The sequence below is a fragment of the Eurypyga helias genome, unplaced genomic scaffold (assembly GCF_000690775.1).
Source record: "Eurypyga helias isolate BGI_N326 unplaced genomic scaffold, ASM69077v1 scaffold9779, whole genome shotgun sequence".
In the NCBI taxonomy this organism is placed as follows: Eukaryota; Metazoa; Chordata; class Aves; order Eurypygiformes; family Eurypygidae; genus Eurypyga; species Eurypyga helias.
In genome coordinates, this window is record NW_010271410.1 from 58,172 (window position 1) to 73,305 (window position 15,134).

General features: G+C 46.6%; 1 protein-coding gene across 1 annotated transcript in view; it reads left to right on the forward strand.

Annotated features, from left to right (window-relative positions):
- INPP5D (inositol polyphosphate-5-phosphatase, 145kDa) overlaps positions 1–15,134 on the forward strand; it is a gene marked incomplete at its 3' end in the record, with an annotated part of 55,301 nt that overhangs the window by 15,371 nt on the left and 24,796 nt on the right. Inside the window, exons 3-4 of the mRNA XM_010158808.1 lie at positions 11,497–11,647; positions 13,730–13,901. Coding sequence (XP_010157110.1) covers positions 11,497–11,647; positions 13,730–13,901 — 323 coding nt within the window. The remainder of the gene's footprint in view (positions 1–11,496; positions 11,648–13,729; positions 13,902–15,134) is intronic.

Sequence of the window (15,134 nt, forward strand, 5' to 3'; positions counted from 1 at the left end):
TTGTCCTGATCATTTAAGATAGGAAAGAGTCTTGGAAAAGATTGGTGTTGAATTTGTTTACAGTGAGTCTTATGGCAAATATTGCCATCTTTACAAAATTGTTTCTACACTTGTTATTGACAGGGTGATGCCCTTCCTCCTTTAGAGATGTGTCTTGATTTGCTGATGAGATGTATCACTGGGGGCTGTCCCCCCCATGCAGAGATGTAACTCATCAGGCAAGTCACCCCTAATACTTAGGCTCCAGTTAGATCTTGCTCACTCGATCTGCTCTGCAGCCTTAGGGAACGGGAGCAATAGACTCTCCGTGTCCTGCAGCTTATTGCTGATGTAAATATACAATGTAAAGATACAATCACCTTTAAATAACATGTTCAATTTAAAGTAATGTCCTGCTTGCACTTGTTTTTGGTAAACGAGGTTTGCTCCACCCATACTCTTTGGTGGTCGAAGCTGTTTCACGAAGTTTTAAAAGAAATTTAGAATCCATTAGTTTTCAGATTGCTGCCTGAATGCAATGCACACAGGACTTGATTTCAAATGACAGAATGGTTTAGGGAAACGAAACAGACTTTAGCAAAGATAGCTCAGACTCATTTCAGAGTCCCTCTGAGAGAAGTAAATCACAATGCAGCTTTCGGTTGTTCCCAGGTCTTTGCCGCGCTGTCTGACTTCTTTTGTCTTGAGTTTGTAACTTCTGACAGTTTTCCATCTTGCTTCTCCTCTGAAAGCCTAAGTCAGTTCCCTTCTGTTCCGTTCTAGGGCTCCAAAGCTCTCCTTTTCTGGTGTTTTAACAGAAAATTTTGCGTTCAGCAAACCCCATGGTTGGAATATAGCAAAGCTCTCTATGGGCTGGTGTTGCTCTGTGTTAGCAGCTTGCTAAGCCTGAGTATAAAATTTCTATATAACTCTGGATTAGATCTCATTCTCCAAAACTTGACAGGGATGTAGTGACCTATTTTGTTTTAAAAGTCTTGGTATAAAGTATTCCTTGTGACTGAAGGCGGTAGAACCCGCATACAGCAAGCACTGGCTGTTCACAGAGGCTCTAGGTAGCCTTTCCAGAAGTTTGTCTTCATTGTATGCCACATCCCTGCACGTGCAAAACCAGAGGCCTTGGGTTGGGTCCAGTTTTAGGGGGCAGAGTTTAGCAACAAATTTTAACATCACACATGCTTTTTTTTTTATTCCGGAAGTGCAGTTCAGGGGAGAACATAAAAGGAGAGGGCTTGAAGGATGGTTTTTGTTTGTTTTTAGTTTCGTTAAATGACGGGGCTTCTTCAGGCTGGAATCTGTGTCTGTTCAATTAGCAGGTATGGCACAGTGCTTACTTCTAATCAAGTAAGGGTTTGTCTTACTCATACAGTAAATGAATGAAATAAGGGACAGTCCCTTGAAAGACGGGATGAGTGGTCACCCTTAGTGTCACAAAAATAGAAAACAGTTGCTGTAGCTTAAAGACTGAGAAATTTTGGAGGCTGAAGACAAGAAATTGTAACACTAAGGTGCTTGCCCTTATCTGTGCACTGCTTATGTTTTTTAATTATGCAATCACAGAAAGTTATGTGGTACAGTGTGGTGAATGCAGCTGTTCTACAGGCACCTTCTGCCTGCATTGCTTTGCTTCAGCAGTGTGTCTTCAGTAAGAGTGACTTCTTCAATCTTATGTTTTCTCTTTTCCACTGGATATTTTACGTAATTCATGCATATTTAGTGCTTGGAGTCTGTTGAAACCGGGATTCATTCAGCACAGAAGATGGGAGGGAAAGCAGAGGGCTGATTATGGATCCTCCACTGACTGCCTGCACAGGAAACCACCAGAAATGTAGTGTAGGACCCATCTGAGATGAGGGGTCCTGCCCTGCTGTGCAGGCAGAGCCAGTGTAGGCATGCCTTCACCTGCCTTGGGGAAAAGATCTTTCTCATAGGACTTCAAACCCCACAGACTGTTGCCTGGGGGTGTATACATTGCCTTCAACAGAGAGAAAAGCTGAAGCGTGCTGGAAATTTCCGCTGAGAAGCAAGTATCAGTGACCTGCAATAGTTTCCCCAGCTCAGTTACTGTCAGCAGTGAGTGCTGACAAAATCAGAACGATGACCTCCACAAACTGCCTCCAGAAATGATGACCGTGTTACATTTGCTACTGTGGTTGCCTCGCTAGCTCTTGAGGACCTGTGTTTTCAAGCTTCTCTTGGTCCTCACTACAGCTAGATGCTTTATGAAGAAATAAAAATGGAAATTTTCATTTAGCTTCAAGTGCTGAAGCTTTTCAGAGGAAAATCAAAAAGTACAAGGCTTGTGATAAAATTACAAAAGTTGTTAGAAGTAGCGTACTCCAAAACTTTTACTTAAATTCTACCCACACGCTACAGAAGTGCTAAAAAAATTGCATCAGATCCCCATGGATCTGCAGTCCTTGCTCATTCATCACCAACTCATCTGACTTGCACCCGGTAGCTAAATTTAATACCAGTCCCTCATGTTCTGTCATGGAACCATACTGCTCTTTGCTGGTTGTTGATGTAGATCTTATTTATTATAACACAGGGAAATGTTAAAAGGGTTGGTTGCTCCAGGAGGTTTCACCTGGTGCTGTGAGTTGGATCATTGTATGCTGTATTGGTATAATGTTTTTTGATGGCTAGAGTTTGAATGGTTTATTTAGTGCAAAGTACTATGTCAAGTCCGTGATGTTGGTGCTTTCTGTAATTGCTTGGTGTTCTTACTGGTTTCTGTCTAACTTCATTAGTTAGAACTTTGGCTGTTAACATACTTTTTATATGAATCGTGGATTGGCCAGAGCAGAGTGGAATGGGGTCCTTCAGTAGGATCTGAGTACGTTAATTTTATTACTTATGTCTTTATAATGTGTGAGAGAATGCTGGTTCAAAAGAGTTCCATAGGTCCTTTACCTTCCAGAACTTCCAGTATGTTTTTCTTTAGGATGTGGAATTCTAACAAGGAACTTGAGATAAAAATTTGGCAGCCAGCTATACTCTACTGAGAACTCCTTTCAACATTCCTTCTCTTCAGCAGACTCTCTAAATTTGCAAATGTCCCAGTTCTGCCATGGGAGCACTTCCTACCTGTGAACATGACCAATTTTCGGGCTGCCAGAATGAAGCCTGAGTGGGATCACATAGAGGAAAGCTCTTGCAGGGCCAGAAGAGATCAGAAGTGGCAGCTATGGCAGTCAGGATCTTTCTAAGATTAACTCAAACTGCGCTTGTGTTCCACACATAGAATGTGTTAAGCATTTGAAACTGAGCATGAGCAAAATGCATTGTGCTTCCCAGGTCTCTTCTGCGACATTGCAGACAGGAAAAAGTGAGGTGGTCGTTTTGGCCAAAATTGGGTCAGGAGGGAGTTTGGGTTTTAATCTAGATTTGCACTGCACCAGACAGTTTGGAAGTGAAGTCACGATGTGCCACGGTCCCAGTCAGCAACGGGGGCAAGAATGCTCCTTTGCACCTGGTTGACTTGTTTCCAGCTCGCCGCAATGCGATGCAAATCGCGAGCAAGCAAGGAAGTAGGTGCTGAACTTTAACAAATGTTCTGTGCACACGAGTGTGAAAGAGAGCGAAAATCATTTAGTGTTCCCATTCCTTTGCATGTATAATAAGAAAGGAACTGTGATGCAGTGCCAGTCATTCATATAGAGTGTCTCTTAAGTCAGTATTATGCATGGAGAAATGGAGGCTGAGGTAGAGGCAGTATGTAATGGTATCCTTCAGTTGCATTTGAGGAACCGAGGGAATATTTTTAGATTGACAACAACTTTATTTTTTCCTCTTTTAACTTAGTTTTGATATTTTGCTGTCTGGTTTTCAGCCAGGAACATAAGCTAGAAGTAACGCATACTTAGTTGTTGCTAAATTACAATTCCTTGTTTTCTTCCATGAATAATCTTTCAGCAATTCTGAAGCCCTCTGTCCCATAACTCCCTGATTTCTATGATTTTCACTCAAAGTCTTACATGTAAAAGGCCACTGTAGCAAAAGTGACATGAATAAGCAAATTGGAGCATCAGGACCAAACAGTATGCAGAATGAGACAAGTCAGCCTTCATCAACTGCCATCTCAGAGGAGACATGGACTACTCACCTTCCATTCTCTCCCACATTATTCAAGTTATATAATTTACAGTGGCACTTAGCACTCTGCTGTTCTCCAAAGAATTCATATGATTATTTTCCAGGTGAGGCAGCACTGCTCTGGCACTGCTCAGTTTCCCTGCCAGAGACCCTCTCACTGAGCTTTACCCAGCATCCAAACTCCCCTGCCACCTCCGTGTCACAGGATCCCCTTGAGCCACACACTTGCTCCTCTCCCTTCATTCCTCTAGTCAGCTCTGTTTCTTCCCAGCCCTGGATGTTGCATTCAAAATAGAGTACTTTTCTGGGTGGCTTGTATTTTGGGAAGTAGCTGTTTCTCCCAGCTGATTCTTGTCTATGATCCCATTCCCGTGAAAAGCTCCTGAAATTTCTTAGCACATGATTTGATCTAAAAATAAGAAATGTTTTCTAACAAAACAAAACTGAAACACAGCCAGGTTATTTTACAATGGTTAAAAAAAAAAGGTTACCAGGAATTTCTGAGTTCTTAGGTTCAGTTCTTTAGTGAAATATAAAAGATTGCCTACATGAGAGCCAAAAGTAAATTTAAAAATGCCACCTAGACTTCCTAGCTAACAGACAGTCTTGAAGACAACTTTTTTCCAAACCAGGAAGCCTAAGAAATTTTTTTTCAAATCTAAAGGGAAAAAAGTCCCTGCCAGCATTTTGCACCAAAGTAGAAGTGACCTGATTTTCAGCTTTCGTTTAAGCTGGTGGGTATGGCAAGAATTTTATAACTTTGAAAACTTATTGACTGTTACTGAAATGCCTACATATGGGTTTAAATACCTGTTCTAAGGCATTCTGGTTAGAAAGATTGGCCTTAAGCAATATAACCAGATGACCAGTTTCCTAGTTCCTCCTTGCGTCTTGGCTCAGGAAAGGAAAACACTTCCTCTTCCTTCTGAGGGCCCCAGACTTCCTGTGCCATCTATTTATACAATTGTTGTAATGAACCCCAAGTTAACCACTTCCTCGCCTGGCTTAGCGTAGGCTTTACATCTTTTAAATCTCTTGTCACTTTATGGCTTTATACTCTACTTGCAACTTCTCTTAAAGAAGAAGTTCAGAGCGGCTTGTCGGCAAACCCGTGTTTGAAGTGTCTTTGTCAAGGTGTTCTGTTGGCCAGACGGCTTTGCTTGGGGATAATGAAGAGGAGGAGATTTAGCTTTGGCCCCGTTGGCCTTTTTACAGCAGATACCAAGGAAGATTAGGTGATCTCAGCCATACAAAAAACTGTTGAAAAGTTTAAGTGGTTGAATTTGGAAAGAGGATCACAGGATTTAACCAAAGACTAGCGATTAAAGTCTTTAGTCATACCTGTTTTCATTAAATGAAAACCCAGAAGCCTCTTCAGCATAAAGGCAGGATCAAGTTGTAGCTACTTGTGTTAAACCATTGTACAGTGAGTGTACAGGAGATGGAAGGGAGATTGATAACTGGAAGGACCTCCGGCATTGAGGGCAGTTTTGGGAGGACAGGAGACACCAGGACAGCCTGTGGGAAAGGAGGTTTTCAACCAGAAGGGCTGTAGTCAGAAGCGGAAGATCTGAGAGCTGGTGGTTTGGGATGCAGTTGAAATGGTTAGGCTGGTCATGAAAAGCATGGTCATGTCCGGGTTTACCCGTCTCCTACAAGGGTACAGCAGGATCTGGATGAAGAGGCAGCAGGCAGACTTTCAGAGGGCTCCCTACAGTTGCAGAATTAGAGGCGGTAGGAGGCCTGGCAAGGTCTGTTTTCAGGCCGAAGCAAGATCAGGTGCTCACTAGCTGTGAGGAATGCCTGGGTACTCGGCACTGCCACGCTTCCAGAGGCATGGACACATACTCTTCCTGTGTAGCCTGACTTTGCCATCTGCCTGGCAAGGTTCCTTGAGATCTAATCTAAACCTTCTCTGCTGCAAACTAAGTCAGCCACATCTGCTCTCCTTGGGGGACTTGCAGCACAGCTGCTTGACGTCTTCTGTATAAGAGAATTTTAAACTTGTAAGACTGGTGCTGAGATGTCTCCAGGTTGTCCCTTTGCCAGACTGTACCGGTCCCTTTCTTCTGAGATTTCCTTGTACATCGCATTTTCCAACTCTTCAGCCATCCTCATAATTTTTCCTTGAGATTCTCTACAGTATTTTCACATGTTTGCAAAACGTGGTGCCCCAGGCTGGACACAGCAGTCCAGCTAAGGCCTGATGGCACCAAGTCAAGCAGAAGAGTTTCTTCCTGTCCATAGGACACTCCCATTAATAGATCTTAGAATGACAGGCTTTTTCTGATGCCGTTTCCCACTGTAAAATTGCTACGCAGCTTCTGATTCACTATTATCCAGATTTCTTTGTGCAATTCTGCTGTTTTACAGGCTGTTCCCTGTATCACATATGTTCGCTAGGTGTTTCCTTTCCGTATGTTATGGCTATCGTCAGCACAAAGCGGAGTTACCGGCGGTGATGCAGGAGGGATCACGGTGGAAGGGGAGCTTGCTGCTCCCGTGTCCTGTGAGCACGTTTCTGGGGATATGGTGTGTTGCCGTGGAGATGACACTTGCCATCCACGTTTCTAATGACTCGAAACAATTCACTTGGCAATTAAAACAAGATCTATCCTGTGATAACCCTGAGGAAACGGTTACTTACTAAATGAAGGCAGGGGGGCGGGAAGTGGATTTCATTGTTGCACTCTGCTGGGGTGGCTCCAGCTTTCTCTCTGTTGCCCCGTCCTGCTCGTTTTCGTCTGCAGTGCCCTGTTCCGCTCCCTGTCTGAAAAACCAGAGCAAGTTGGTCTAAAGTTTAAGCTCCGTTTTGCCTCACTCCTATCACCCAGTGTGGTTGCCTCAGGGACATTTATTCAGAGAGCACCATCAGTCCCGAGTTTGCTGATGCACTCAGCAGCCAGATTTGGACTGCCTCAATGCCAGTATTTTCCTCTCCATCACTGCTTTTCCTTCCCAGCCTATCAGCCTTTGCCACAAGTTCAGGTGTGAAGAAACCGTATCTCAGCTACGTGCTGCTTTTCCTGCTTGCTGGCAGTGAAAATTGTTTGACCAGCCTTCAGGTAGGTCATCTAGGCATCTGAGTGCTAGCCGCAATGTTACTGAACCAGGTTTTCCGTGTTAAACTGATGCCGTGAAGGCATCATCCCTGCAGGCCTGGGCAGTGCTGGGCTGGGAACACGCTGCAGCCTGGGCGATGGTCCTGTTGCCCTGCGGCTGGTAGCAAAGTTACGGGCTGTTGGATTTGGAGGGATTCACACCGCCTGCGTCACCAGTGGCATCCGAGCGCCTTGCAGTTGTGTGTCACGTAACGTGACTGATGTCTATCACACAGGCTTTGTTCTCATCCTCTCCCCAAGGGGAGAAGCAAGTGCAGCGAGGTCTTGCTTTTACTGTTCTCTCTCCCGATTCAAACCACATACAGATTCTGCTGTGCTTCTGTGCAGAGAGAGGCAGCGCAAAGCAGCGTGCCCTGCTCTCTTTGGGGGGAGTGGGGAAATTTGGGGTGTGCCATGAACCTGGAGGAGCTCATTTCAAAGTGTAGGCAAGCAGGCGGAGAGGGTTGTTGGGCACTGCTTTGTGCTGGAGAGGCACAGCCCTTCCCGCACGCTTCCTCTGTTGAGGTCCTTACAAATAATAACAATTATAATATGAAAGAAAATGAGTGAGAATAACCCAGCAATTTTTTGCTTTCAGGCTCTCATGATGGCAACACTGACGTGTAGCAAGGCAGTGCTGCCGCTGTGGCTTTTGTGGTGCCGGGGAGGGCCCTCAAGCTCCCCTGCCGTGAGTGGGTGCTGGGCAGGTTTGAGGCTCCCCTATCCTTCCCTCTGTGCTTGGCCACAAGTGGTTGGAGCTCCCAGCCCTGCTGATTCCCCGTTTCCTTATTGCGGCTCTCACTGTCTCTGTGCAGCTGCTCGGGATGCATGTTCACCTCTCTGCTGAATTCTGCCTTAAAATAGGAAAGTGCGCGCTTTTTTTGACTGAGTGCTGTGGGGAGCTCATCCTTTTTATCTTGAATGGGCTTGGGGAAGGTGGGCTGCCAGAGGAGCTGGCACTGCTGGGATGGAAACTGCCTCTGGGAATGAGCAGCTGGATTCGGATGCATGTGAAGCCCAGGTCCTCCACATGGCCACAAATCCCAGTTATCCTTGAGAGGAGATGGCAGGGTTCATCAGGAAAGGCGGCAGGAGGTGGTGGGCTGGCTGTCTGACCAGCCAGCTCCCAGGGTGCATAATGGTGGGGCCTCTCTGTGCCTGCATCCCGCTAGCCGGCACGTGCCCTGGGGCTTACGGCCTCTCCAGGAAATTTGTGCTGGACTACAGGCTTCAGTCTACTCTTGAAATGCATCACAATGAGTTAGAGGAAGGAGGCCTGTTACAAAATGTTTCTTTTTCTGGTTACCACAGAGACCAGCATGGTTTCAGAGACTGAACTATCCTTGGCAACAAAAAGTGCGAATTCAGCCTTTTCTTCCACTTACATCAAGGTTCCATGTGGCCTGAGAAGAGCTGTGCAGGGTGATCCATCTCCTTGCAGGCACCCTGGGAGAGCAGGAGCTGAGAGGCAAAACAAGGCTGAGAAGACAGTGTTTGGGCACTGGAGGTGGGAGCAAAGCTGTGCGGGGACAGGATGGGGGCTGCGGGGACAGTCATCAGTCAGGGGGTGCTGGGGAAGCGGGCAGACATCGAGGTCTTTGAAGCAGGAGTATGAAGACAGCTTTGGAAAGAGGAGGAGAAGGGTAGGCTGCAGTAATTCAAGAGGTGGGAGAGAGTGCCAATGGGAAAGTTTTCCTTCTGCAAAGATGCAGATGGCAAACCCTGACCATCCTGTTTACCCTCGATGTGTTTTGGGGTCAGAGTGTGCACTCTGATGGGGCTGCTTCTTTTTTGCAGGTGCCCTTTGGGGTCACTTAGGGCAAAGCAAACCATCACAAGCCTCACGTCTCATAAGCTCCAGCCCACCTGTGGGTGCTGTAGGTGGTGGGCAGAAGGCCGGCAGATTAAACCCAGCATATGAGCACTGCCATGGGCTGGGCAGGCAGTCTGAGCGTGCTACCATCCTGCAGTCAGTGCTGCTAACAGGGGGGACTACTGGGCAGAAAACATTTTGGGATTTCGGACCAGAGGAAGGTACTGCAGGGAAGACAAACAGAAAAATGTGGAAGCAACTGGCTGAACTATTCCACGTCTGTCCCAGTTGCAGCACTGTGACTTCAGGATCCTTTCATATGATGGATTTGAGCTGAGTGCCTTTTTTTTTTCCCTTGTTGGTTTTTCCTGAATCGCAGTCTTCACAGCTGGCATCAAGAAGGAGATGAGTCTGGGAGGACCAAGTCACAATTCGCATTAGCTGGTGCAAATCAGAAATCATTCCGATTATGCTGAGTTTGTGCTGCTCTAGCTGAGCAGGAGCCTGACCTATGCTGTTATGGTCCTGTGAAGTTTTAACCAATGATTTGTTTCAACATCCCTGTCCTCACGAAAATATAATCCAGTGTTTGCCCAAGCAGTGCTTTCATGCTGAATGCGACGTTTTCCGGAGTACGAGAATAATAAATCTTGATAAATGCAGGAACACCTGGGAGACGTAAGAGGAGGCTGTACAGGCAGACCTTTCAGAAACATCATACACATTTGTTAAGAAAATGTGTCTTGCTGTGCCTTTAAAGACATGCAGGCATAGTTAAAAATGAAAAGTATTTTTGATGGCAGACCTGAGGGCATTGAAGGCTTTGCATGTGGTTCACTATTGAAAGCACTGTCCTAATTTCTGGCCTGAGATTTTATTCTTTAGGAAAATTAAAAAGAAGTCTTGTTGCTGCTAGGACTTACTGAAGACATTTTTCTGTGCTCTGCTCACTGTGGTTTATGCCAGCATTTCTCCTGTTTAATCTTTTGGTCTTGCTACATCTGCCTTTTAAACAAGAAAGTTCATGGGTAATAAGAAACTGGGCAAACACAAATGGCAGGTAAATAAGCTTATTAAAACTTTGTGTGTGTTCCTTTTTTCAGCCAACAACTGCAATCCAAAAAGAAATTAACATGCCCTATCTGTTAGAGGCAGAATGTCTGAAGTGTGGCTGTGTTACTTTAAATTGGGGGCAAAGCTTTAATTCGTTATTAACTCATCATGTTTCCTGTGCAAAATATAGCTTTATGCACGTAAAATAGCGCAAGTCAAGCCTGCTGTTAGGGTGATCAGGTCTTCCTTTTGATTGCCCACTGCTGCTGTCCCAGAGGTCAACCATGCCCAGTGTTGCTCTTTTAAGAACAACAGTTTTTTGGGTCTGGAAAACATCTACTCTGCTCCGGTCTGCCCCTGCTCCTTGGTGTGTTGCTGCATGTGTAGCCGGGGCCTTCTTGGGTTGGTTTCTCTGGGAAAACCCTTCATCCTGGAAGGATGGCAGGGAAGAGCATGCCTTCTGAGGAGTGATCAGAGCTTCTGTTACATGTTGCTGTTGCCTTTATTTCGCATGATGCTTTGGAGTAGTTCTGGAGGTGATGCAGAGCTCGCTCTTCTGTGCTGAGCCACAACAAATCACTTCTCTGTCCTTGGTAGGGCCCTTGGTTGAAGCAGTGGGGCAGAGCTGCAGGGGTGGCAGCTGTTTCTGCCTGGTGAAGCCAGCCTTGAAGACCATGTGTACATATAATTGCCCTGAAGCTTTGCCTCTGAAGACCTCCAAAACCTTATCCCTGTGTTTGCCCTCTGGAAGTATCCATTTCCTGAGATTAGTGGCCAGGGCTGTGCTAGAAACAGGTTTAGTCACAGTTAAAATTCAGCTGTCATGCTCGGTGCCATGCCTGATACGTTCACAGTCCTAGCTGTGTCCTGAGCCTAAGCTTCCTAAATCTTCATGGGAGCATTGTTTTACATGACAACACCTTGCTAGCTTCTTTCATTTCATCCTAGTTCTGAGCCTCTGAATCCTGGAAGGGATGATATGTCTAGATTTAAACATGTTTATTTTGCAATTTCACAGAAAAAAAAATCTTCCTGAACACCACAAAATATAATCCAGGGGTTTTATGCTAAGTGAAAGAGGGAATGCAAAAAATTAATCGTGGGGAATTCCTTGTTTTTGAAGACTTCCTTTGCTTTGAAGCCAAGCACACTGAATCGAGCGAGAGTGCTCTTCCATTTGGCTTCAGCGAATCTTTGAGGTTGCCATTTTTGCTGACACTGGCTGGAACGCGTGTGCGTATCTGTTTCTGTTTGTACTGCAGGAGTCGTTCTGCACAGAGCCTGCAGTCAGATGGGCAGTGAGAGCTGGGCTGGCTTTCTCTGGACAGCAGTAGTGGGTTTCTCTCCCCCTGTGACTTTGTTTTTCCTTCTGTGAGGAGCAGTGTTTCTGTGGTAGGAAATCCCAGACCATGACAGCTCCCTGTTTTTTTTCAGGCTTCAGAGGGTGTTCCTGTGAAATATTTTGAGAACTTGGAGGAACTGATAGAATTTTACAAGAAGGAGAACATGGGTCTGGTATGGCACCTCAAATATCCAGTGCCCCGGGAAGAGGAAGAGCCTGCGGATGAACCTGAGGAGGATGCTGGTAAGAAACTCATGATATGACTTGGTGATGCAGACCCTTGACACTTGCTCTGGACAGGAGATTTGCAGTGCAGGCAGGGGGATTAGAGCATGCCATGCAATAAAGTGGAGCAGGGCAGAGAGAAACCTGAGCTGGCAGGTTGAGGCAGTGAGTCCTCATGGCTCTGGGGTGGTACTGCACCTGGAGGATCAGTTTGGCTCCCCTGAGGCCATACACTGAGATTCTCTGCAGAAGTATGTGGTGTGAGGTGCAGGGCTGGCTAACCTGCTGTCCTTCATCCGGGCTGGTTTACATCCAGCTATTTCGCTTGCATGTCTGTGCGCCCCTCTCCCTGCACTGCATCTTTAGGACCACTGTCTCAGCAGCAGAGACGCCCCCCTGCACAAGCTGTGGGTCTTGGGTCACCACCACTCAGGCCCCCTTATCTGCTCTGATCTAGAGAACATTTCCAACAGTCATAACCAGAGGGCCCAGATTCTGCAGTGGCAGCCAGTCTAGCTCTGTGTAGAGAGGCAGATGTATGATGAAGAGGTGTGATTGGCATCATCCCAACTATTTTATATGAAATGTCACTGTAGGTTCCTGACACTCACTGGTCTTGGATCGTTCCTTGGATTTTTCCTGGATCATCTCTTGGGTTTGTTATTGTTCTCCTGAATCCCAGGGGAAGGTCATGCCCACAGAGCCATCCTTCCTGTCCTTTCTGACATCTGTCAGGAAATGATGAGCATTACAATAAAACTTGTCTGAAGGACGCAGTCCCCGTGACAGACAGGCATGTGCATTATAGCAGATTGATGTGCCTGTGTACATTTAAGCAATCCAATGGATCTCTAATATGAGCTACAAGATTTTGGTATGCAATTTTCTTGAAGAAACAGAACAAAAATTTGCAAAGCTGCTCAGGAAAGATGTTCCTGTTTTTTGGACAGCTGCACTGAGTCTCCAGCTCTCAAGGCGGGGGAGGGAACTACAGCAAAAATAATACACAGAGAGGCGAGCAGCAGGGAATGAAGTTCTAGCCAAGACTAAGAGCCTTTAGATGAAGAGATATCAGCACTGGGCTGGGCTGTTCATAAACAGAATTTAATTTTGTGGAGGCACTTTGGTGCCATCGTGCTGGAACCATGTAGGGCCTACAGATGTCTGGCCACCTTGCATGTAGAATTGCAGAGGTGGAAGATGAGCACCCAGATACCTGCGGATGCACCACCCAACTGTGCCATTGCTCAGTGCTGCGGTGGCTCTGTGAATCACAGCTGCTGCCCAGGAGCAATGGATCAGTTCTGTGAATCTTTTTTGTAATGAAAATTCCGCCATTAGGAAATAACCAAACAAAAGCTCACAACTCAACCACCTGCATGTGACATGTAACAAAATGTTAGAGCAGTCAGTATGAAAAGAAAGGAAACTGTGGTTGGGATAAATGGAGATGAACCCACTCTTCTCCCAGGAGAGGGAGGTATGCTGAGCAGCAGGCTGACAAGGATCTGGCAGAGCAGGAAAAACCATTGTGCTTCCAACTTGATGCCCACAAGACAAGGCAGGATACTCGGCCCCTCTGTATTGGATTATAGGGTCTGTTTTCTCCATCTGTTTGCTTACTTTAGCTCTTCATTCTTTCCATTAGCAGCTTCTGGTGCTCTTTCCATCATGTCCCTCCATCCACTCTGCCCCAGTAGCAGATCTCCGTGATAATAGTAATGATACGGATGAGGTACAGCCATGTTCTCTAAGCATTTTATTCGAAGTAACCGATTAACCTTCATAGCTGCTGTGCAGACGGGACAGTCAGACTGACTCGGATGAGGTTACGCTGCCGGGCAGAGGCGTATGCTGCCTGCACCTGAGCTCCAAGCCTGGCAGCTCGGCCCGCTGGTCTCACACCACTGACATCCCTGAGAACAGGGCTGTGCCAGTATCAAGCCCTGGGCTCTCCAGCTCTGAAGTTGGAGGCCCTGCAGAAGGGGTGGGTTCTGCAATGACTGCCACAGCAGCGCAGATGTGGTCTGCCTGTGGGTGAGGGGAGGAGGTCAAATTGCCATGCTGGGGTGACTGTGCCTTTCCCTTCCTCCTGGCCAGACCTGGTACCCACGCCTCCTATCCTGCCGCCACGCAACATCCTCATGGCCTTACCGGGCAGCGAGACAAAGGAGGTATCTCCTCTCCCTGAAAACTCCAGGGTGGCAGATGTTAATAAACTCTCCCTTTCTGAGACACTACTCCAGCGACTGCAGTACCAGGACACAAGCAGGTAAGGATGGCTTGTCGCGGGGCTGCAGAATCAGCCTTCAGGCCAGCTCGGCACTTTCTGGGGTGCTCTGTTTGGGACAGCTGAAGACCCATTTGATTCAGCCAAATTACTCCTCATTTATACTACCAAATGAAGAATAGAGTCAGATCTAGTGTGTTGGCTACTTGTAACAGTCCAGCTGTCATCTAGAAAAAAAAACTTTTCTGAAGTATTAAAATCACCACTAGACTTTCCCCACTGAGTATAGTTATTTAATATAAAATATGATAACACCTGAGAGAACCGAGTGTATTACCTGAGTGCCTAAACTACAGGTTGTATTGGAAAGCACCAGACAGTCCTTAAAAAAAGCATAAACTGGTGTGTGGATTTCCAGGTACTCATATTGATTTACTCCAGCTACAGGCCTGGCTCACGTTGTCCCACATGCTAGCTGTGCCAAACCTGGTTCTGGTTTTAGCTGGGACAGAGTTCATTTTCTTCACAACACCACTGAAGCTTTAGAGGAAGCCACATGACATTTAATGGCCAAATCTGCAAAGTTAAAAAAATAAATAAAAATAAAATCAGAGAGCATGCCTGTTGGGGGTGGCAGTGGGAGGCTGTGAGCAAACACTGTCCGTGTGTGGCGGCACACGTCCTGTTGTGGTGGCCCCGTAGCAGTTGGCTGACTGGGAGAAACACAGTTTTGGTCAGCTGCCTGCACCATTTCATCTGTTAAGCAGCCAGCTGGGACTTTCTGCATTTGTCAGGGCACAAGACAAGCACATACAGTCTGCCTGGTCCACCCTTCCTCATGATGCTGGAGACCAGGCACCACAGTGACAGAAGGAGGGGAACATCCAGTTCAGCTCTGTGGTCTCAGGCCCCCTCCTCCCCCAACTGTTTTGCACTGTTTGGAATAAGACCTTCCAAGTGGGACCTGGGGAGGCGAAAGGGAGTCTTCATCTCCCCAGAGCCCCATAGCTGCTATTAGTGACCTCGCAGCAGCCTGGTTTTACCTGCCAAGGCTGATGATCCCATCGTGGCTTTGCAAAGCCAGCTGTCACAGGACTTCCCCTGGCGTGGTGGCTCAGTGGACAAGGGAGGAGAGGGTTTGGGACAGGGGAGAAGGAGGAGGAGGAGGTACCAGCAGTGTGGTGGTGGATCCTGGGTCCAATTCTGAGAACTGCATATTTGCACTGAAATCCAAGGCAAGCTTCCCTGCATCTGTCAGTGCTGGCAGAGGAATTT